The sequence below is a fragment of the Empidonax traillii genome, unplaced genomic scaffold, assembly GCF_003031625.1.
Source record: "Empidonax traillii isolate 1590-97213 ecotype Southwest subspecies unplaced genomic scaffold, ASM303162v1 scaffold355:size2308892, whole genome shotgun sequence".
In the NCBI taxonomy this organism is placed as follows: domain Eukaryota; kingdom Metazoa; phylum Chordata; class Aves; order Passeriformes; family Tyrannidae; genus Empidonax; species Empidonax traillii.
In genome coordinates this window covers 961590-987351 of record NW_020955548.1, presented here as the reverse complement: position 1 = coordinate 987351, position 25762 = coordinate 961590, and the positions used below count along the sequence as shown (strand labels likewise).

General features: G+C 36.3%; 1 protein-coding gene across 1 annotated transcript in view; it reads right to left on the bottom strand.

The window, feature by feature from the left end:
• Positions 1–467: 467 nt before the first annotated feature.
• Positions 468–25762, bottom strand: part of SLC26A7 (solute carrier family 26 member 7) — a 70675-nt gene continuing 45380 nt past the window's right edge. Inside the window, exons 10-19 of the mRNA XM_027892522.1 lie at positions 25386–25463; positions 23757–23852; positions 16825–16931; positions 14517–14583; positions 10715–10831; positions 9027–9075; positions 6243–6343; positions 3904–3958; positions 3713–3816; positions 468–1698 (exon numbers count right to left, since the gene is read on the bottom strand). Coding sequence (XP_027748323.1) covers positions 1663–1698; positions 3713–3816; positions 3904–3958; positions 6243–6343; positions 9027–9075; positions 10715–10831; positions 14517–14583; positions 16825–16931; positions 23757–23852; positions 25386–25463 — 810 coding nt within the window. The 3' untranslated portion in view covers positions 468–1662. The remainder of the gene's footprint in view (positions 1699–3712; positions 3817–3903; positions 3959–6242; positions 6344–9026; positions 9076–10714; positions 10832–14516; positions 14584–16824; positions 16932–23756; positions 23853–25385; positions 25464–25762) is intronic.

Below are 25762 nucleotides of genomic sequence, written 5' to 3'. Positions count from 1 at the left end.
TGCATGAGCCACCTCATCTCCTTCAGGCAGCAGCTTTGGGCAGACAGAGCAAGGACGGCCCAGACAAGCATTCATGTGTAACTGCTGCTGAAAACAGAACACAGCACTAGATTTTGCCTATAGACTCCAGCTGCACAAAGTACTCTTGTACTTCCCTCCTCTCTCTAGTGCTAAGAAGGCCATTAGGGCAGTTAGCTTCCATAGATTTTTTTTAAGTTGGTGAGAAAAAAAATCCTACTACCTCATCCTTTCTCACTTTTTGATAACTCACATTTAATTGCTGGTGTTCACATATGGCAACAAAGGCAAGAGCAAAAAAGTCATACATAGTATCATAGAATGGCCTGGGTTGTAAGGGACTTTAAAGATCATCTACTTACAACACCCTGCCATGGGCAGGGACACCTTTCATTAGAATAAATTGCTACCAGCTCCATCCAACCTTGCCTTGAACACTTCCAGGCCTGGAGCATCCACAGCTTCTCTGCGCAACCTGTTCCAGTGCCTCTCCACCTGCATAGTAAAGAATTTTTTTCTAATATCTCAGCTAAACTTACTCTCTTTTGATTTGAAGTTGTTCCCCCTTCTGTCACTACATGCTCTTGTAAATACTCTCTCTGCACGTTTCTAGTAGGCTTCCTTAGGAACTGGAAGGCCTCAATGTGTTGCCATATAACATGATACTGATGTGATAGTATAATCTAGTATGATTGCTGATAATCCATAAATACAAACCAAATGCTGTGAATTCCTCCACCCACTCTGTGTGCTCACACACAGTACTGCACATCCCTAATCAGGATTAGAGCTGACATGTGGCACACACTTTATGTGTCTCCTCTGTTATCTCTCAGCTGCCACAGCTGAAGATTTCAATACCAAACAAATCGCAGCTCAAACTGGAAATAAAGACTATTCTATGCTGGAAACAAGAACAGGTTTTTCCTCTTCAGTCTGAGCTAAAGAACACCTCTGGCTTTGAAAATGTAGCAACTTATAATAACTCATGACAACTGGAAGGGAGGACAATCTAAGGGGCACTTAGTCAACATGCAACTGCCTTGTCTCTATACACAGTTTTCCCATTGACCTGGGCAGGCATTAAAAAGCATACAAAGCCAAGAATGCAAAATGGAAACGTATGATAGCTGTGATATGATGCTGTTACTGCAAATGGCTGTCTTGAACAGAAGGAAGGGTAAGTAAAGACACTCGAAACAGTATGGATTTGTATATGGCATACAGCATATACTCTATCAATGATAACATACTCTTTAAGAATTCAAAATGTCTCTATTCCATACACAAAACTACAGATGCATATTACAACTAATAGTATGACAAAAGATATCTAAAAGAATATATCTCACTGGTAAACACAATCAGTACCTCATGTCTACTTTTTAATAATTTTTAAAATCTAAATGTATACAAAAATATTATATAAAACGACTATAGAACAATTGCAAGAACATTCTCTGAGTGATAGCAGCTGAAAGACTTTCTGGAAGGCAGTACTGTCATTACTGAATATACTAAATATATATGGCATACAAAAGATCATCTATGAGATCCACTGGCGAAAAAAAACTAAGCAGAAACCATGGTGCAGTTCATTCTGAATATGAGCAGATGAAACTAGCCATACTCAATGGGTGGGCATCACACTTCACTCTGTTCACTGTACTTGCTGTAATTCTAAATTGAGAGACACAGAAAAAAAAAAGTATTATAAAGTTTTCCTAGAATATAATATAAAATTAGCAGACGAAGGAGTGCTAGGTTGAAAATGCCACCACTATAAAGATTATTATTCCAAAAATTTATGATTAGAATGAACTGCATAAAGCAACAGGCAAGTTTCTTATCAATTTATAAACATAAAAATGAGAATGACACAACATTATCATTGGAGGATGTAGGTAAGAGCATCTTTGCATTTCTGAACAGCAGCAGAGTTGGAAAGGAACCATGAAGCCCTCTTGCCTCTACCTATGTGACTGTTCCTTTCTGTGGTGGGAAGCTGAAATGTAAGTCCGAACAAATCACTTTCTACTTGTCTCCAACTCCTTCCTCCAGTTTTTTTCTATCCTACCTACTCCTTAATGTAAACAGTGAAAAGTCCTACTGACCTCAGCATCTTAAAAAGTCTCAGGAAGAGTACATAGACAGACTGATAGTTACAGTGTGGTGCTGCTATTGCAGTCACCCTGCCTTCTCACTCCCCTCCATCTTATCTTTAGGTGTTAATAAACACACGAAATCCTCTGAAGCTTATACTTTGAATACTTTGAAGAAACATTAGCAGAATATATGTACTGTTCATAATTACATTTAAAATTTGAGGTTGGATGCAAGCCTTTCAGACTAAACTGCTAAGCCACTACACGGAAGTTTGAGTTGCCTAGCAGCTCTGATGGAACCATGCCATCAGTTCCTAGAAAAGTGGGCTCCTGAGCTCTAACTCCCCCTTTTCACTTTGAATGTTTGGTCTATCTATGTCCCTTTGCCATAAAATGAGAATGCTAGCATCTTACAAGAATGTTAGGAAGGTTAATTATGGCCAATAAAAATGCAGGCATTTTATAGCACCATGTTCATTCTAAATCACCTAATCAGACCCAGACAAAATATACAATAGCCATCCCTTTTATTTTTGCCCTGCAGTTACCATTTCAGCAAATTATTTTTTGCAGGGCAACATAATGAAAAATGTTGGAAAGTGCTGAAAAGACCATGTTTTTCTGGTCAACCCACTAGACCAACTGTGCCAACTCAATTTAATCTGGATAAATCAATGGAAAGTGGGTTTTTTTCCATAGGCAACTCAAATTTAATTAGCAAAATAAAAAAATTAAGAAAAAACCCAAATGACCAAACCACAGACCATTTAATGTCTCTTGGAGTAGGCTTGAGCCAAGCTCCAGCCGTGTTTGGAATCATAAATAAAACCATGGGAAAGCACAATACTTGTAACGCACACTTGGTTACAGTGGCATTACAATGGAAAAGCATCACATAGTATATGAATGAAAGCCCAGGTTTACAATATTTTTAATAAGAAATGCAGGAATCATTGAGCAAGTAAATACATACTAAAGTCAATGCATGTTCAAGCCTCAAGTCTCAATTTCTGAGCCAAGCCTTCCTTCTTCCTCTCTCTCTCTCTCTTCCACTTCATACAACTCCTCTCCCCTCTTTCCACCGGAGAGCCAACACAGCATGCTACAGTGCAGGGCATAGACAAGCTGACTAGCTCAAACCAAACTTGCTGGGTATCCAGAAGTGTTTCAGTCAGACCAGAATGGTGCTGTGTCAAGTAGCTTCAAGCAACGCAGGAGGGATAATAGTTTCAGTAATGCAGAACAGGGTGTGAGTTAATTTGCCTCACCGAGAGGCTGTGTCAAGTGTTTCTAGAGACATAAGTGGAGAATGTGCCCAGATTAATGCACCTTAACACCGTGCCTCTGGATCTAGAATCGAAGATTGAGAACATGTTGCAAAAGGAGAGATCATGGTTGGAAGAGAGTGTTAGCAGCAAAAAACTGGGTAACTGCATTGTGAGGTTGAAGACCAGTTGTAGAGAATAGATAGATAAGCTTTCTGCCCAAAAGGTTTACTGAGTAAATAAGACTTTCTCAGACTTTGTTAAAGTGCCGTGAGCATCCACGAAGCCCTCAACAATTCACCTACCCCTGCTTGTAAGTCTTACCCTGTGAATTTTAATGGCATCAATTGCTGAAGAAATAGATTCAAAAAAGACAGGATTTTCAGATTCAAGATATCCACCATACTGCATTGCTTTTATCAAGGAAGCTGCAATAAAACAAACTCATGAGCATTGATAAAATACTGGATATATAAACCATCACATTAAAATTTTTGCTGTAAGATGATACTTGCCTTTGCAGTGTGCTAGCAACACATCGATGTGTCTGTTCTTACAGTCCATGTAAATCTAAATATGTGAAAACATGAAATTAAAAAAACTCCAAACACCTGTTTAAACAGAGAATAAAACACACAAAAAACCATATCCAAGGTAGGCAGTGTCTGGAATGCTGCTGTAGCAGCTGTACTGCCAGCAGCCACCAGAGTGAGCCCTTCTATAACGCAAACACCACCAACCCACACTGATTCCTACTCCCTCTTCACAGTACTCTACAGCTCTGCCCAGAAAGAAAACTGAATTCGATTAACAATTTTTCATTTCTTACTATAATTTTTAGAGGGGTTTATTTCCAGATCTCCTGTTTCAGCGTGTTTTCCCATCTCTTTGCCATATGCTTACCTACCAGTCCACACAGACAGAAATCAGACCTAGGAAATTTGATGCTTCAGGAGTTTATCAGAAAAGCACCATAATCACCACGCTACATTCTGCAGTAAGTTGTTCTTTATTCTTTCTTTGAAAATGGTCAACTCCAAAGAGACCAAATGTTGAATAAGAGAGAAAGTAAAAACAAAAAAACAAAAGGGGGGGAAATTCCTCTAAAACCAGAGTAAGGCCTTTTTCTGCCAGATAAGGAATATTCAAAGCAGTTCCTGCATTAAAAAAATGTTAAAATAATCCATGTAAAGTGGCAAAATTCTCGAAGAAGAGATTCAGTGAGACGCCCATCCGAATACCCTGTTTTTAAAAATAAACCAAAAGCCATACTCAGTCCAAAAATCCCTTTATCTCTGGCATCAGTGATAACATTTTGGGAGGAGTGTAAAAAAAGGACACATTGAGTGTGTTCTTCTCTGAGTAATTCAGTTTTGGACCAGCCATTCATCCAGAAGCTTCACTCCCAACCTGTGCACTTCACAGCCCAAACCAGACTTACCTCTCACAAATTGGTCAGACGCTTCTTTGACATAATTTGTAGATCAGAGGTTTCTAAGAACTTTTGGAAATAATTTTCACAATTTTTTTAAAATTAATAATTTATTGAATGCCCTACATTTTGAAGGGATGTGTGATAAAGAATAACTCCCACTAACCTTATTTTTCCAGTTTTCTTTTTTACTATATCCCTATCTATCTGGGTAGTTTTAATTTCAAATCTTTTAAGGCAACACTTACTTCACTGTACAATGGTAAGTGGAGTAACTGAAAAAACTGAAAAAATGGTTAGGATAAAAAAAGGCCTGGGCTGAGACCCAAGTTCAAATCTAGTCTTCCATCTTACTCAAAGATATGCAAACCAAACCTTGCATACTCATTTAACTCTGTACTCACTACACAGCTTTTAAACTCTAGACCTGAGAGAAATGTAAGGAACAGCTTTTGAACACAATTTTTCATCCTCTATATAGAATTACTTTTTATGCATAGCATTGTTTAGTTTGGAAAGGACCCTTAAGATCAGCAAGTCCAAACATTAACCAGGCACTGCCAAGTCCCCTGCTAGACCATGTCTTTCCAGCCACTCTCCCCCCGGCCTGTAGGGCTGCATGGGGTTGTTGTGACCAAGTGCAGAACCCAGCACTTGGCCTTTCTGAACCTCACACCACTGGCCCTGGTCCATCGATCCAGCCTGTCCAGACCCCTCTGCAGAACCGTCCTGCTTGCCAGCAGATCAGCACTCCTGACTTGGTGTCCTCTACAAAATTCGTGAGGGTGCACTTGATCCTCTCATCCAAATCATCAATAAAGATATTAAACAGGACTGGGCCCAGTACTGGCCCTGGGGAACACCAATTTTGGCCAGCTGCCATCTGGGTTTGGTTCCATTCACAACAGTAACCAGCGATTACTGGTTTTAGTCCTCTGGGAGCATCTTGGAGCTCTTGTGATGCCTGAACCCAGTCTGCTGGATATGTAACCCACAGGAGAAAACATGGAGATCGTGTTTTGACCTCTGACTTAGCAGAAAGCAGGATATACACATAAAATCACAGCTGAAATTAAAAGCTGAAATTTTAAAGAGGTAGATCTACACATGGCTCCACTCCAACTGACACAACAGGGTCAAATATGACCTAAAACAACCTCAAAATTAAAAAAAAAAAAAAGTTCAGAAACTCATCTTCCTTTCATACAGATATGTACATTTGCACTGTTACCTAAAATATTCAGAAATATTTTAATGCAATGTTATATATAAACACAGTGCAGTTCAATAGCAAATCTATGTTCATCCTTTCCATGAATGACATGTTTATCCACTGATATGAGTGAAGTAACTAGTAGTTGCCCCCAATAACTCGTATGTGTAACTATAATATATACAGAATTTGTCTGATATCGTGAATACCTGAAGAAGCATTGAGACTCCAGTGTAGTCAAAGAAATTCAGTCCACTGCAGTCTAATATCAAAACACGTCTCTCACTGTGACATGACTGCACAGACTCACCTACACATTTGAGAAACAAAAAACTTTAATTAAAAGGGAGAATAGTTAAGAAGTGAGTATAAGAATAAAGATAGCTCAACAAAATAAGCCCTTACTATCACAATAAAAATTTTGTTCCATTTGAAGTATTAGGCAAGCAAATGGCACATTTTAGAAGCACAAATGAAGGACCTTAGAGCAATGGGATGAAGTGATGACAGGCAGAACTATTATTAATAAGATGTTTTAGACAGCATAGAATCACAAGAATTAAACAATTGTTTCTTCAAATTTGAATTTCTAATTGAGTCATTATAGTAACTTGGCTTGTTTGGAGGATTTTTCATGGGATACATAGAAGATATAACTCTTTTTTAAGTTCTAATATGACATTGATTTCCGTAGTACCTAAACGCCTGCCTAGGGCTTAATTTAATATTCACCCATAAGGAAGAAAAATATGTAAAGTGAAGTGTTTCATTTTCATAAGGTTTTACTGTGCTGGCTTTTGTTTGATTAATTTTTTAATATACTATCATGTATTGTTGCTGAGAAAAAAATTATGTTGGCAAGATTTGCAAAGGTCTTATTCTTCAACCTCAGGCCACCTTGTGTTTAGTCTAAACACACTCTGTTCTAAATGCATCCTGAACTAGCACATAGATAAACGATTCCTGGCTTTCATAAAGGGAAAACTAGAAAATAATGCACATCTTATTTACATTGTTCTGTGAACAAGTGTTTGTTATCATAATGCACACAACTAAAAAAAAAAAAAAGAAGTAAAGGAATTCTGAATGTAAAGATGAGTTAAGCTAAATGGTGTTGGTAGAGCAGAGGTTAAGATTTTAAACAATTGAGGGGACTTAGAATATCACCATGATGCAAATTTATAATGGTGTAATTCCTTTGTGGGAGTAGTCTGAGAGCCAGAGCCTTTTGGACTTGCATCTCCAGAGATTTACTGTCTTTGTACTGTCCAAAGTACAGCAATAGATACATACCAAATAAAAATAAAGAATTTTAAAGGGAACTTCCTGTCTGACATTACTGTGATAAAAGCCTAGAAAGGATTTATGAGATCTGCTAGGCTGCTCAATGTAATAATTCCCTGCTGCATTGCATTAGAGACTGCCTGGCTTCTAAATGGAGGGATAGGTACACACCTGCTCCCTCTTTGGACCAGTGCAAGAGCAACAGCAGCTGTTTCATTTGGTGCTGATACAGATAGTACTCCCCAAAAGGAGAAAGGAAAGGTTCTTTCTTTCCTTATGACAGACATAAGTTGCCATGCTTTCCAGGGCAACTGACATAAGGATTAAGGATTGTGTCCTCCTACTCCCCTCCTTCCTGAAAATTTAAGCTACACATTTTGTTTTTCTCTTCATGTGGATTTTTCTTTTTTTCTCTCTGCTTTTTATTTTAAAGATCCCACAAAGAATCAACATAGGCTGGTTGGTACAACTAACAACAGAGCATTTAAGTCCTCAAATTAGGACTTAGGCTTTCAGAAAAGAGGTTTTGTCCTGTCTGTCACTTCTGTAATATGAGAAACTGGTACATCTTCAACACAACTGAAATACATACTGATCTTCTCACACATAGTATTTTACAGCAGAGTCAATACAATATGATATAGTCTTCTTGTCTTATAGTCTTATAGCCATTATTACAGGTTGACATGCTACAGCAAAGCACTCTGCCAGCCCAAAGTAAACTAAACACTGTGGCATCATAAAAATGTCATAAGTCTGGATAATAAATGCAGAAATTCAGACAGCATCCTCCCAAACAGATTCTCTGCTGCAGCCTTAATGCTTATACGCATTTTAAATAAACACAGTGTTTTAATTCAATCCTCAATGAAGTCATCTGTATAAAGTATCTTCTGCAAAAGGTTGCTGCAGCTCTCCCATGGGAATGCGAGTGTTCTGGTTTGATTTAAGTGTTATAAAATGCAGGAAGAGTGGAATTATCCAGTTTAAACCTTAATTGAAAGCAAACTCCTAGAGTTTTCTCTTTATTCTATACTGTATTGATATGCTGTACAATATTGGTAGTCATCATGTCACTGATAATTTAGTTAACATTTTTCTGAAATTTTCTCCTAAGTGGCTTTAAAGATCACGCAGACTTAACATGGTTCTAATTTTATCTTATTTTTACTTTTTCATACTCTGTGAATGGAAAAAAAGACATAACCAGAGCTGAGCAAAACTGGAAGCTGATCAGCCTCCTGGGCCTGATCTGAAGATCAGTGCAGGCAGCAACATAAGAAGTGCTTCCCCCCACTGCGTACCTGTCTCATTATGCACACGGTTGTTCCTGTGAAATGAGCAGGCGCTCACAGAAACAGAATGGTTTGGGTTGGAAGGGTTGGAAGGGACCTTAAAGATCATCTAGTTCCAACCCCACTACCACTATAACCTTTCAGTCCTGCAGAAAAGGTACTTTCATGGGTACCCTACTTTTGAAATCTTAAAAAACAGTCAGTCAAAAACAGAGTGAGAAACAGGAGCTGTTAGACCAAAGTTAAGAGTTTAATACTGTTTAGCATTCTTGTTTCCTTGAACGTTTTGTCTAATTGAAAATATTAGTTTCCATACAACTTGAGTTCACCTAGAAATATATAGAAAAATGTGGAGCCATTTTGCACACTTACATCCATCTTGGTTTTAATATAATTTATAGATAATAAACTCACCGGGACAACTTCCATTGGAAAATGAACAGAGCAATGTGTTCTGCTCACACTGAAATAAAAGCAACAAAGTAGTAACATACCAAGGAAAACTAGTTCAGTGCACAGTAACCAGAGAAAAATCAATGCAATGCATATGAATTCTGTTTCTTAATATCAAAGTGAACTCATTCTCTCTGGAGTCATGTTCTATCCAACACCCTATTGGATATATACTGTATTCTGGTATAACCTCAGAAGAATACTGAGATATACGCACCCAAATTGATATTTTGCTTTTCTTTAAAAGGATGGGAAAGATGTTCTTGAAAAGATAAGTGATTTTCTAAGATTAACTTGCTGCAATCTCATCTGCTATACTAATATTTTAATAACATTTTTACATATAAATTTATTTTAAAATTATCTTTATTTTGAGAGTTTTTATAAAAATTATTTCAATATGCATGTTAAGTCCTCAGTAGAAATAGGAGCTGAAACCAGAAATAGAGTACAGAAACAAAATCCAAACTCCATTTTTTTCTATACTTATTGTGTCCTACAGAAAGACATTTATTCTACAAAAAAAAAAAAAATTATGACCAGTACTTCAGGCAACTGTACTGCCAAGTACCTTACAGAAGAGACAAAGGATAAAATCTCTCTCCTAAGTAATGTATAAATTAACTTATTAAATTAACTTATTACACTTATTAAATTAACTCATAGATTAATTCCATGCACATCCTAAGTGATTTCTCTCTCTTTGGAGATTTGTTATCATACTAATTCAAATCAGTTAGGCTAGCAGAACCAAGCAAAAAAAGCATCACATTTTCTGAGCTGAATCCTGAATTTCCACCCATTAAAGTGTACATTGGTAGCACAACTCTTAGTCAAGGGACAGCAGAGGTGGCAGACACATATTGCTGTCCAACAACCCATTTAAGACATGCCTGTGATTTGCTCAGCCCAGTTTACCAAACTGGGTGAAATTGCCTACAGCAAGCATTGCATAGTACTGAAATGTCTTAATTGTACTGATAGAAAAATGATAATTTAATTCTTCCCTTTTAGGAAGTGTTGCAGGAAGTTGCAGTAGTCATATGCAGATAAACTTGGAAAATACTAAGAGGGATTTTTTCCAAAAAAAAAAGTGTTATACATAGTTTGCATACTGTTTATTTTTCCAATGCAATCAGTGCAAAAAATGAAAAAGGAATACTACCTTTCAGAAAATTTATCCACATTGTGACTTCTTCCCAATTCTCCAGAATTTACTTATAGTCAGAAATGAAGTGTCTATTTCTCATGGACTCATGTCCAGAAAAAAAAATCATATTGCATTCAAGCAGATTTGTAGCCACTCACTGTGTTTCTAGAATCCCAACTTTACATCATCTGAGGTTATATAAATTCTTCCATAAAATTTAGAGTTTTGGATCAGTGCTTTAATGTCTCTTAAAGGATCAAGTAAAGAAATAGTACAGATGTTATGTTCAAGTAATAATAAGAAAATAATCCATACTGAATCTGATTAAGATTAGGATTAACTTTATTCTAAATGAATCATTTGCAATATTACCTTTTTATGTATGTTTCAGTATCTGATTGCATTCTCTAAGAAATGCAAGGAAAGCAAGCACAATCTTCAACACCGTCACTGTGATTACTGAAGCAAATAGCACATCCTCATTTACATCTTCACATACCTGGCTGCTCATGCTATCCTTCTGGATTATCTTTATCAGGTCAGCATGAAATTTCCTGGCATTCAGAAAGATTAATGGATTGTTGACTGAAATTATCTTCACCTGTTTCAGTAATTCCTGTGGAATGAAATAAAAATAATGCTGAAAAGTTTATCTTGTGTTTGGAGACTAAAACCCAAACGCGTTTATTTAAAAATCCTGAAAACACCTGTAAATTAACTGAGAAAGAGCTTTGGATTGTGAGAATGATTCAACAGATAACTCTCTTGATCAGCCTTCACACACAACTGAAGTAAGAATGGAAAAATAAGTAATGTATAATGAAAATTACATTTAATTCTAGTTACCATGAAAAAAATGATGCTCACTATGATGCATAATATGGAGAACTGTTATCTGACAAATAATAATAGCACTGCTTCAGTTGGTATGATCCCTAAATATAGGCAAGACAATATTTGCAGACAGGGAATATATTTTATTAGACAAACACGTCTTGAAAAAAAGTGCAAGTGATTTGGAGAAAGCTGGCAATATTCATCGTAGTCATCTGAAGATGACTTTAGTACAGAGATATTTCTCCATGAAAATACTTTGTGGATCCAGAGCAACCTTGAGTGGCACATTTAGAGCTTTAATAGCACGTATCTACAACCAACTCAATAATCTACAGAAGAATCATCAGTCAGCCTTGATCCTGTCTCTACACTCCACTGAATAGGTTACAACCAGCTTACCACTTCCTTTGGTCGCACTGTGTACCTCAAAATACAGATGTTACACAGCAGAACAATTCTGGAAGGATGTCAGATAAAGGTCAGAAACCCCAGGTACAAGTGAGGAACGTTTTGCACAAAACAAATGAAATTTCTCTCACTCTCAAGGTGCACTCATAAAAAGCCTTAAAGCCAGTAAGAAAATTATTACTTATATATAAATATATTGGATATCAGCAATCACATGAATAAATACTGATTTTGTAGGAGATAGAATTAAGTTAATTCTACTGAACCCTAAATTTTCCACAGGTAGTGTGATAATGGAAGTATAACCAAAAAAATTGCAAGAGAATATAGGTCAAAAAAGCCTCTCTTCTCCCTAACAAAAGTCATGTAAGAAGGTCACACTCAAACAAAAGAAAGTGGAGCTGACACAGACCATTTTTTAAGTAGTTAAAAATTTTTTGGGATTGCATCAAAGATATGCAGTTTTCCCAACAGACTTTCAAGCAAAACAGGAATGAAAATCTTCACCACAAACCACAAAAACTATGTCCTTATTGTAGACTGCTGTTCAGACTTCTGGGAACCAGATGATATCTTGGACACCACAGCAGTGACCATCATACCAAGGAAACATTTCAAACATCCCAAAGTGAGGCAAAGAACACCAGACTATGTATAGAGACTTTGCGCAATTTACCTATGAATGCAGTTGTGGTAAATATCACATCACCAACATCCCTCAGTCAGACAAGTGGCACAGCAGGGCAGTTAAAATGGCTCAGTTTAGATAAAAGAAAGCTCTAAAATAAGGGCAAAAGAGAGCGCAATATATTTTTGAATGGAGAAATACTCTCACATCCCACGAATTCCCATAAAAATGACGCTATACACAGCTTGGTGTGGAGACAAGTGGGCACTTCAGTGCCTTAGGAGCACTGGCAAAGTAGAAGATGAAAACTAAGGAAAAAGGAAGGGTGATGTGCAAAGATAAAAGCCTGTGATGATCAAGAGGCTAAAAAGCTTCCAAAAGTGCAAGATGGAAAACTTGAAAGGCTCAAATCATAAGGTCAGATCGAAATGATGGCAGACTTAGATATACTTTTTTTGTCCGGAATGGGTCAAATGTGCCTAATTTGACTCAGTTATTCCTGGTTCCGGTTTGGTTCTTTCTTAATAAGAATTGTCCCGAGAAAAATGAACTTCCTCCTTGTTGTATTCTTGCTAAGAAAGTGGGAAAATATTCCTTCCCTTAGAAGGACACAGGCCTGGTGTACTCTGCACAGCACCATCTACGCCTGGGCGAAGGTTCATTTTAAGTGAACGCCTGTGATGCAATGTGTTTCACATAAGCTTCTAAACACCCTTTGATTTTTTTTTTTCCACATTAAACTGTCTTTTCTCTTATTGGAGAAATTACCCCTATAAATCTGCAGACCTTAATGGCAGGGTAGATCATTAAGATTGCATATTTTGATGTTTAAAAGTCCTGTTGTTTATGTCTAAGCCGTTATTTACCAGGGAAACTTGGATCAGTCTAACATTCATACATTAAAAATTACCCTAAATGCCTGCTGCAATCCAGTGACTCCAAATTCAATTAAAGGCATTTTTCTCAATCTTAAAAATATTTTCCTTCTTTGTTTTGTGTAATAAGCCCTTGAGAAATTTGCTTCCTTAACAAAATGTTATTTTCCCCAATGTCTGCAGACACTAGTTTGTTATTACTAGGTTACTGGCATTAATCTTAATTATTAAGGAAAAAAAAACAACCACAGCTAAAAAAAAGATGCATAGGGATTTGTTCAAAATACTTCATGAACCGATAAGATAAAAAACAGGCAAATAAATTTTTGGTTACCCATCTCTGACAGTTTTCCTTAAGAGTGAAAAGTGACATAATAATTGACAGCCAGACCAGCCTCAACAAAATTGTTTTAATTCACAGTTCAGAGTCCTCCCCATTCTTATGTACCTTTCACATTCCAGTGTTGCTCAACATGCCAAATCAGTAAATTCCCCTGAGCCCCTGGAAGTTCGGATTTTGAGCCCAAGATAGCTCTGATGGAAGACATTTGCCAGAAACAACAAATTCTTTTCTAAAGAAGAGTTTCTTAATGGTGAGCCAATAACTGCTGAGCATGTGGCTTACTGGTACATAAGACCCTTCATAAGCACTAGAAAAGGAAAAAGGACATAGTAGAAACTGCCATGATGGGGAAGGCAAGATGTCCCAGTGATGGGGCTCTGTGCTGAAAAGACACATGGTTCTACTTCTCTCCTGGCTGCTGACCCACCATTTCATCTTGGAGGAGGGAGTTCACCTCTCTGGGTCATTACCCTTCTCTTCTTACCATAGGCTGGACCATAAGCAGCTTTGATGATAATTGCAGTGAAAATAACCAAAATAATCTGACTGGTTAGTTTGAGTTTGTAGGAAGCCAAACTTTAGGAGCACAGTCTTTGGAAGAGATTCCTCCATCCATTTTTCTTGTGAGGGTATCCTTGTTTGAGCATAGGGTGAGATGTGTGAAGCAGTCTGTGACAACTTCACAGTCCTGTCCCTCCTTGCCCAGCCTCACACAGCGCCCTTTGGGACAGTCCAGCCACAATGGGCTGGGGGCAGAAATGGGATCAGAAAAGAGATTGAGGATGATGAGAATACCAAAGGACTTTCAGGAAGTGAGGAAATCTGGTAAGAATACAGAGACTGCTATTGTCTGCTCAGATTGCTCTTGCCATTCATGGCAAGAGATTTCCTTAAACTTAGGAATTAGGAAACTTTTACAAAGAGCAATTCCTTCCTAAAATGACAAATAAACTAAAATAGATCTAAGAGGACTTTCCTAACTTCTCTTTTCAGACCAGCAGCATGACCATGAAGATATTCCAATTTCTGATGGTCAGCTAGTTTTGTATTTAGTATATCATACAGACTTTAGATTTCAAGTGGTCATATCATAAAAATGTTCCCTTGACAAATGTTCCCTGATTACAATCTGACAGCCAACTAGAGAAAATAAACAAATCTGAATTAATGAAACACACACACAAAAAAAAGTTTAAAAAAATTAACTTACACAATTGTCTTCTGTTTTGTATTTATATTCCAATTCTTTCACATTTTTCAAATTCATCGTCTTTGCTCTGTAATCAAAACACAGAGAAAATCTGTAAGGCAAATCCTCAGTAGTCTTGAACAGAAACAGGAAGAGATACATGCCAAACTACAGCACAGAACTTTGAAGCTGGGACAATGCTATCTGTCCATATTTTTGTGCATATAGAGCTTATCTTTCCTGATATAGATTCAGTTAAAGAGTAAAAAGCTCATTTTAGAATTATATCACTTTGAAAATATGAATAAGGAAAGTCTCTGGTGAATAAAATCTTAATTTTTCATTTTCTTAATTTTAATTTTAATTACTGTTTTGTAGCTGGCCAGAGAGCTATTCTCAAACCAGTGTAGCTCATATATAATCTATACCATCAAAAGTTAAGAGATTTAATTAACATTTTTGTACCCTCAAAATCATACTGTAAGGAAAGGGGAAATAATTATGTTGAATAGCTGTGGGTCATGAAAAATAAAGACGTTTTATTTGTCATTAAAATTGACACATCTTTGTATGATGAAGCAGAACACTGCACTCTAGTTATCAAAATGGGGACTTGACTGGAAAGGGCCCTCTACACGGTCTATGAGAAGAGAAAGTTGCCTTGGAAAGGCAGCTCAGTGTAGGTGAGTAAGTTATGTAGGTGTAAGCTTGATCTTCAGTGTAGGTTGACCTTCTGCTTCAATGCAGCATTTGCAGGAACACAATTAACTGAAGAGGACTATGAAATTAGCTATTATCTGAGCTTTGTGCCTAAAGCTAGGCAATGGAAATAATCCCAGAATACAAACATTTAATAGATGTGTCAGTGTGAAAGAGTATTTGCAGGTATTGGGGCTGGCTAAATGAGCCTTGCAAAAGTCAGCTGTTCTCTCATCTTTGCATAAATTAAGCTGTAGCTGCTGCTGGTTTTAATTTACATTCTGATACGTGACATGTATCACATCCAATACTCTGGCATCTGAACAGAAATTTCTCAATAAATAATCTAGGATATTTTTCTTGCTTCACTTCTGCTAACACTTTTATTCAAGACTGCATGACTTACTACATGTTATCTAGCTAACCACATCTTCATAGTACAGATTTTAAGGCTGCTACCTTGTTCAGTGCCTTTAGATGGGGTGGTCAATCACATGCAGCTTGACTGAAGAACACAGAAATCACTGGAAAGAGTCTTATTTACTTTAATTAGTGCAGGTTCAGATTGAGGTCTCTGTTAGATCAGGCAACAGAGGATCACGCTCTTTTGTGCTAGATAATCCTCCCTTTCTGCTGTTGGAGGACCTCAAACATTCAGGCCCAGAGTAAAAACATGAAAATTTGTGTTTTGCTTTACTAGTAGAATTTACCAAAATTTTAGCTTGCTGAATAGCAAAAGGTTACCACAAAGGTCCTGATTGATTCAAGCAGAAATCGTCTTCCAAAATTTTTAACTGCCTTGCAATTTTAAACTATTTTCATGCTGGTTCTGCACCTTATTCCAAGAGAACAGAGGCATGCACAAATGGCTAACACTGTTAACTTTAACAAGCATTTAATCAAGCTGTCTATATTAAGCTTAATTTCGGTGGGATTCAATGTTCATGCAAACAACTGCATGCAAGCAGCAAGTCATTTCCAGGTCTGGTGATCTGTGAATTAATTCTGTAGCAAAAATCAATCATGAACCTCAGCTGATATATTCTCTTTACTCATCATACAAGTAGCAACTGTAATATATAAGAACTTCTGATTGCTCTAGTTTATTTGTTCTGGCTTATCTAATTCATAAAGAGAACAGATACTTATTAGACATTAGAATAGTTGTGCAGTTATGTTTCATTAATCTGTATTAGCAGTGCAAATGTCAACTACCAACTCCTGTGCAACATAGTACCTAGGAGTTTATAAAGGTGCTTAGTTACTAAGGCTTGCCAAACATAATTTCTCATTAAGGTCCAAATAAATATCTAATGGAAAAAAATTATATTATTAATCTTTTTATTGATTTTTTGCTACCTTCACATAATGAATCATACAGATGTGTAATAATAAGAGAAATCACAAAATAATGCCATTCCATAAAATGTTGTAGAGACCCTTAGTCTATGGTAAATGCACAGGTGTGACTTTTCCTTTTGAATTGTCTTATCTTGTAATTTTCTGCAACTAAAATACTGACGTTAAGTTGTTAAATTCAGTATACCATATGTCTCCTGACTATGAATCAATATGCAGAAAGAATACATAATGATGTGCTAGTAGAACATTCCAATAAATTGATTCTTACCTGGGAAAGCGGAAAATCACAATTACTATAGTGCAGAGAACGCCATACAACAGTCCCACATTAGCAGCAAAGCATATTGTAAACACATAGGTACTAACCCATATGCTCTTGAAGGAGGGAAGCAAAAAGAGGTGATTAGTTTTAAATTTTATAGCAATGTGCATTTTATGAATGAGAAAAAAGATTTTTAAAACTGAGATAGTTTCTCAGATGTGAACATTTGGATCTTTGAACTGGAAAATACTGAAGACTGAATTAGCAATTAAAGAAATGCCTCCCCATGGGAGACCACATGCAACGTGGCACTACTTATCCCAGTGATCACAGAGGTTCCTTCCAGAGTCACTTAAAATAGCATATGTACTTGTGCTAACAGAATAATTCAGGCTGAACTGTTGTTTTGTAAAACCTGTATTTTATATTTCACATTGCAAGTTCTTGCCACTTTCTTGACTGCACAGATTTTAAATCCTCCTTTCCTTTCACACAATGAGGATGTGCCCTAATGAGGTCACATACAGAGAGCTCTTCTCCCACTAATCATATAAGTGGAAATTATAATTTGCAAAGAGGCTGATTAAAAGTGTTGCTTATCAAAGTACAGCTGACTAAAACAACTCTATAACAAAAATTACTGGGGAATTAATTCCTTCCAATAGAAATGGTGAGATTTCATATTACTGCCCAATCTTTCAATATTTGATTACTAAAATTTTTGATTCATTTTAAATTAAAATAAAAAATATACAAAAGCATATCTGAAACTAAAGTCACTTTGAAAAGAAATTTAAATTATATTTTAAAAACCCTTACAAAAATTAACATTTCATTTATTAAAATTATTCTCTTATCAAAAGTGTTCATTTTTATTTCCATACTACAGTGATGTGTATAGCTGAGAGATATCCAGATTTTACAATTAGAAGAATAAAAGTACAAATTACTCGATTTCTTATACCAACCTAACTGGTATAATAAAGCACATATTTCTTTCCTTGGGGGAGCCTTAAGCAAAGACTGCCACCTGATCTTTATATAAAATGTGTTAAAGAAGAATGGAAAGTATTTTCACTCCTCTCGATATGCTGATCACCACGGGGGCCCATTTCAACAATTACTTCTTGTAGTGCCTCTTGTTCGTGTTTGCAGAATAATAGATCACATTACAACGGCACAATCAATGTGCCATTATCCTTTCTGATGCTTTTACTTAACTCACGAAAGCCAGAGACAATAGACCACTTTCAGCCTAACCACAGGAATTTTGCTTGAGCAGATTTCAGAACTGTTATTTTATGACTTATAAAATGTAAGACATACTGTACTAATTTGTGCTTCACAGCGGACAGAGTGTTACATGACTCTATCAAGAAACCTTTCCCTCCCTCGACTTCAAAATTCCTAACTAGTGCAAAAGGTTTTGCAGTGTCTTCAACAGCACAGCTGCTAGATGAAGAGGTAGTTCATTCTTTGAGACTGTCCTCAATTACCAGTTGTATTTTAACATGACATCTCCTACAAATTGTTGTGTATATATTTGCAAAGAACACCTTTATGAGCAATGAAGTGAGTTTCAATTAACCAGTAAGATTAATGCTAAGATTTACAACATTTATGCTAAGATTTATAATACTTATTTATAAATTACCTCACTGGACATGAAAGGGCTGACAGAAACACCACAAACCTGACGTTCAGGTGGGATCAAGAATTAGCCTATCCTGATAAGGCTGAACCTTTGACAACACCTGAATCCACTTCAGTGCAATCTACTTCAGCTGCAGACCTGAGCCTCATCACATCTAACTAAATCACTGCTGCTAGACCTGCAAAATTCTTATGTCTCAGAAGAAAACAGAAAGCATGAATACCTAACACGAAGTCTACATAGGAATAATAAAAGCCAAAAATGTTGAAGTACTGCTGGGTACTGAGAAAGCTAGCTGAGTGCCTCCCTAGCAGCCTAGTATCTTACATCTTGACTGTAATCAGAGACTGCCATTGATGTAGAGGTTGAGCCAAAACAATTATATTCTCATTAGTCAATCACCCTTTCAGTGCTTTTTATTGGCCTGGAGTCAGTGCTTCTTTAGTTAGGGTAGCATCAAATTTGTAGAAAGAAGTTATGTTGATCTGATAGACTTTTTTTATGGGCTATTGCAAGGTTCATCAAAGAAGTCATAAAAATATTAAAGCTTTCTTTGGCAACTTCAAGATAGTTAATGCGTAGTCCAGGACAGATAGAAACTAGTCACTTTTCAAATCTTAGCAACAGGCACATATTATTCTCAAAAGTCAAAACAAAATCCACCTTTAAAGTATCCTTGTACTGTATTAATTTAAAGAAAAATTCTACAGAGAAAGAAAAGAAATAAGCATAAGAACTGGACTTATGTTGACGCCTGTATATATGAGAAAGTATCAGAAGCATTGAGAGGTGTGGTGGTTGTGTATACAGCAGCTGCCTTCATCTAGACTTCCATTTCATAGGATCTAATCATCCACTAATACATAGTGGATATACTACACATAGGATCTAATCATAATTGAGGGACATCTGAAAAGGGAACTTGGTAGTAAAAAGGCATTGAAATAAATTGTAGAATACTTTCTGAATGTAGGGCTAAACAATGCAATGCAATGGTATGGTGAAATAAATGTTTCTCTACCACTTTGAAAGCAGATTATAAACTTCCCTTTTTCAGTGCAAACTGAGATGATCAGCTATTGCCTGAATGGGTGGAATTCCTCTCACTTGGCATTAACTATCTGCAGCTCGGTTGTCTAGTTTCCTACCATAACCAATGGAGAATTTAGGATGCAGTTCGTTTAACTCCTACCTGATTATGCGGTTGCTTACTTGAGGAAGAGATGGATCATATCCTAACATGACTGACCAATTCTGTACTATCTGTAATGTGAGGCTGTCATGATTTTCTCAAAGAGAGGCCCATTTTGCCATCACTATCATGTAGCCAAAAGAAGAATCCCATTGAAGTCCTACTCATTCAGGAAATGTCTCAGCAGGGAAGATGCTGGAGTCCTGGAGGAAGCTCTGGCTCTAAGGAGGCTGAGTGACATGCCCACATCCTTCTGCAGACAAATAACTGATACAGGCATTCATCCCCAGCACACCCTTCTCCAAAACTTACGATTCAAGGGCTGAAGTGAAAACCACCGCAGACATAGAGCAGGAACTGCTTAATGCACTTAGTGACATGGTTTAGTGGTAGACTTGGCAATGCTGGGTAAATGGTTGGACTAGATGGTCTTTAAAGGTCTTCTCTAACCTAAATGATCCTCTGATAGTAAAGGGGTATGGTAGTTCTTTAATATAATTTTTCATAACCATTCCATACACAATGGTTAAGACAGTATTTTTTTTTCAAACAGCCCTGGAGACAGAAGAACTGATACAAATATTACTCTTTAAAAATAATTTATATAGCAAGCATACTTTCAATGGATTAAGCATTTGCAAATTCCTTGCCACCCCACTGAGATCAACTACAGCACAAGTAATGTAATTCAGAGCAGCATATTCACTAATGCAGGAAAAATAGAAAATCTCCCTAGGATGTCATAAGCTAAAAGCATGGATGTAAAATTATTCTCACAGAAGAGATGGTTTCCTACCTTGCAGAAAATTGTTTATACAGCAAAGCCCTCAGAGCTCTTAGAGCCCTCTCATGAATCAGGACCCATGTGTGACAAATACCTGAACAAATCTAAAAGATCATCTCCCTCCTGAGGCTAATAAGTTAGGAAGTTCTAAAAAACCCGAGGAATTACACTAATGAGCTCCAAAATTTCAAGGAAAACCCTCCCTGGGCCCTCTTCTCTAAATATTTTGACAAAATATATTGAAAGAGTGGTGGATCCATATCTCAGAAACTCACACTGGCAAGATCTTGGAGGATACTTGTCAAAAATGAGACCCTCCTTGTTGGATCTACTTTATTTGCTGAATTAGTAGCATTCTTACATCCCTAAATATTATTATATGTGCATGCAGTTCCAATTCATGTATCCATAACTGCATCTCGCATCACAACACCATGCAGGGAATGTGTAATTTTTATCATAAATTCTTGCCATTCTTCCTGCTTTACAAGTCAATCATGAACCTGGTTTTGTCTCAACTGTGGTCATTTTGTAGTCAAGTCATATTTGCAACCTTAAAACATTTTTTTCTCTTTAAATGCCAGAGTATTTCCATGTTGAATTCCCCTGCTATATAATTAACTTATAAAAATAATCATTATTCTATTATCATTTTTCACTTAGAGCACCACTGAAATACTTTTTTCCCATCCTTGGTCACTTTCAAGTCCGATTAACAGCAAAGAAAATATTTTTTTTCAACAGTCCATTTCCAGGCAGTAGTTTTTGCCTATTTTAAAAGGCTGCTTATCCGGGATGCTGAGCCTTAAAATCAAGATTTCACAAGAATTTCACTGGTGTTTTTATTGATTCTAGCAAAGTGCACTGTCAGGCTGAAGAACAAAAAAGCCAAGTTAGTCAAGTAGGCCTGCATAAGAATTTAGGCTTGCAGGATGGATATGGAAATCAACTTTTGACCTGAGGACCTGAGAAGTGAGATATACTCACAGACAAATACCAGATCAGCTTCCTGGTAGTTCCCCCCAAAAAATAGGGGGAAAAAAATCAGGACAAATCACTTCCAGTTATGTATATAACATATAGAGTGGAATAGTGAAATTATTAATCTGAGATTGCTGAAGTCATTCAACCAAGAAGGTGTAGAGACTGATGGAAGACCTTAACTGAAATGATGCCTCAGAGCTTTTTAAGGCAATAGAAGCAAGAGACATTTGAAGTTCAAATGGATACCGTGAACGGCAGGAAAGATCTCTGGAAAGAGGATAGTGGGGTACTATCTGGAAGGCAGTTGAATGTGATTTGAGAGGCAGGTTGTAAAACAGGACATCCATGAGGGTTGATAAAAAACAAGTCAAAAGAAAACTGAAAAAAATTAATGCAATAATATCTGGTATTGACTACTAAAGTCTGTCGGCCTAGCTGCTTATTTGAACTCAGCTGATCCTAAACATTAAATCCAAAAGGAAAAGCCATCCATGGCTAAAAGAAGAAATTTCATAGAAATACAGAATATCCTGTGATGGAAGGAATGAATGAAGATCCTCAAGTCCAACTCCTGAACAGTACCTTTCGAGCTGAACCTTTTATGTTTCAAAGGATTATTTTTATACAGAATTAATCAACACACAAATATTATTCATACCATTTGTGTACAATGAGAAGCTTAAGGAAGTGTGAAGAAGAAAGGTAACAAACCCCATAATATTCTGTTTCCATGCACTATCATTTGCCAGACTTACAAGCATAACAAACCTGACTTCAACGTTACATGACACACACCCTTCAAAGAATCAGTTCCAGAAAGGACAACTGCTAATTATTTCCAAATGTTTTGTTAGAGTTTCTATCTTCAAAACACTTTGGATAACCTGGGTGATTGAATGATTCATTTCCAGTGTTCTGTCAATTGCTGGGGTGAATCTTTTCAGGCCAAAATAACACCAGTGTAGTTATACAAATCACTGGGCTTGGTGGGGCTCCTCAGAGCAGGCAGCAATGCAAGATCAATGTTTATAGCCTTACTTTAAACTATTCTATCTAAAGCAAGATGATTTACCCTGACAAGCGAAGGACTGATGGTACAACTACTTGAAGATAAATCATTGTTCAAATATATTCAGTCAAAAAGATGAACCTAGCAAACTCCCCCTTTCTGTAACCTCTCTTAGAAATGATGACAGACATCAGAGATGTAAAAACTAACTACTCACTCAGCCTTGTCTGCAAAAACTAGAAAAGCAAAAATCAATCAGGCAAGTCTATCTGTGAAGATGCATCAAATCTGGTGAGATTCCAGAATATCCTGCTGGAAAACTTAACTACTTATTATCTCAATGCACTGATAGAGAAGATATATCTCTCTCCCATAACTACCAATTTTCCTAAGTCCAGTGTACCCAAAATAATTCTTGATCCACATCATCCACCATTTCTGTCACTGGAAATATTTGCTGATCATAAGATGTGAAGATCAAATACAGTACAAGTGATACAAAATATTTTCAGAATTTTACTGCTTGAGGAGCATAAGATTTCATGAAAGATAGAGCTTTTCTTCTGGGTGAAAAACCCCAAACCAACAAACCAAACAAAAAAAAAAAAAGAAAAATTCTGGTTTTCTTTGACTAAATGTGAAAAATCTCACATAACCAAACTTGATGTTGTTTAGCCAGCTCTATTTCCATACTTAAATCCAGTACCCCATGAAAAAAAAACGTTTTACTCAGTCCAAATTATTAGTCAGACTGAACCATTACTCCTATAAATCACTGGTGAGTTTATCAAAGCCCAATATTAACTCCAGTAAACTGTATCTCCCACCACAGAAAAGGACAATATGGTGACAATATGTTTCTGAATGTTTCCTACCTTAAACATAGGGGATGTCAGTATATATGTATCTATGTAAGTGCCTAGAAGTTAGCCATTAACTGGCCAATACATTCAAAAACTCCCACAGAGGAGAAATCCAGGACTTTTCTCACACATGGATTTTTCTTTATTATCCACTAGGAATTCTGTGCAAATTCTGTCAGACCATTTAGACTTGTATTAAACTAGATTTCTGATGAATTCTTCCCCTCTTAGTGCAGAAATCTTTCGTTCTGATTGAACAATAGATATTCTGTTTACAAAATCTGAAAGAGTTAAGGCAATTTACCTACAGCAACCCCTCAACATGTATCAACAAAAATACTAATTATGGCTTGCACTTATCTCTTCTAGGGCTAATTTAACTATTAAAGTTAAATTAGCAGGTATTTGTTAAAAAGTCTCAGGAAAACCTCCTTAGATTAAGGTTTACTTACCCAGTCTATTTTATCCACGTTCCAATATTTTTTTAAGTCACGGAACTGCATTAGCATCCCCTTCAAGCCCACAACAATAATGCTTGCTAAGACACACTGCAAAGACATGAGAACAAAAGCCATTTGCAGAATTGTTAGTGAAAACAAATGGTCTCTCTTTTATTTAGCAGTCAATATTATAATGAAATCGTAAAAAAATGGGTTATGTGCTTCAAAAATGGGATAAGCACAGGTGACCTTGTGACATAAACACTCACATCATCACCCTTTCTTTCTTTTTTGTGAAGGTAATCTATAGGCCACCTTATTGTGAGAAAAATTGCAGAGATTTCATCTACTTCTACACAGTAAAGAATTTTAACTCCCCTTTTTCACTTCCCCTAGTGAAGGCCTCTGGCGCAAAAGCCCATTAATTTTGGAGCAAACAAAATAATTTTTTGTTCTCTGAATCAAAAAGGAGGAGGGTATGGATGATGGATGATCTATAACCAAAAAGAATGGGGTACAAATCAATGAACTTGCAGTGCATAGGTGGAGAGGGCTGAAAAAGCATATTAGAATACAATTAAAATAACAAGAAAGCAACAATCAAAAAGCATGATTTAAATATGGGGGGAAATGCCTACAGGAAACCAGTCAAAATTTACATATAATCCATTTTAAAAAATTAAAGTAGGAAAGTAGGGAAAAAAAGAAAAGAAAAGAAAAGAAAAGAAAAGAAAAGAAAAGAAAAGAAAAGAAAAGAAAAGAAAAGAAAAGAAAAGAAAAGAAAAGAAAAGAAAAGAAAAGAAAAGAAAAGAAAAGAAAAGAAAAGAAAAGAAAAGAAAAGAAAAGAAAAGAAAGTAGGAAAGTAGAAAAAAGGACATATTGTGCACCCCTCTTCAAGTGTCCTTACTTTGCATGGTTAAAATAAGCTATGAAAGGATCTGTTTGAAAAGTGAGAACTTTCATGACACCATGTAAACAATAGCACAAAGTAAATTTAAAACATAGTTGAGCTAAAACATGTAGAAACATGGCAGAATTGTGGGCAATTTTGGAGCTGTATTTTGCAGCTTTGACATGCCTCTAGTTAAAATTAACTATTAATTTGTAATACCAAAAACTTACATGAAAAGATGTCACGCTGCTTTATAATCTTAACATAGAAGATGTATTCCGTGACAGAGATATAAGAATACCTCATATGCTTTCTGTAATTAAGCTTAGATCACTATCTAAAATAATTTCTGGCAAATTTATTTGAAGAGCAAAGTCATGCATCATGTGCATATCTGGAGAAATATTGTGAATCTTTATTAATTTCTACCACATTTTGTCAGTTTACAAATCTACAGCAACCTGGCTGTATATTTTTCATAAATTACAGGCCAAAAGTAAGTAGAAGAGAAATGCAATTTTTTTTATTTACTTATGTAATAGCCTATATAGAACTATATATGTGTAAAATCTATGTCTTCTGTTGTCACATCCATATTTTAAGATTTTGAGACTTACTGTGCCCTTACTACTCTTTCCCCCAATAACAATAAGTAGAGCTGTTTTAGAGGTAGTACTACCTTTCCCTGAAAAAAATTTTCATTAAAAAGTGGTTTACATCTTAATCTTTAAAAATCATAAGTACCATACCATCGGAAGCCAGTACAACATAGGTCCAATTGCATAGATCACCACAAGAATTAGTACACAAGAGATAAGGCAAGCCACCTACAACAACAAACAAGAAGTGAAGATCATTTAGTCTAACAACAACCAAAAAAAATTGTGAAAAGGATTACTTATTAAATTTTGTAGACAAAGTCAAGAATCAGATGCTGAAGATGTTAGCTCTTATCTGTGAATTGCAAATGCATATAATTTCAGTTTTAATATCTGGTTATTACCTTCAGCCAACTACAGTGAAAATATAGTGAGAGATCTCGACATCTGTGCTTGACCCCGCTACCAGCTCAGACACAGACCAGAGCATCACTTATGCACTTGGTTATTAAATGGAGCCTGTGTGT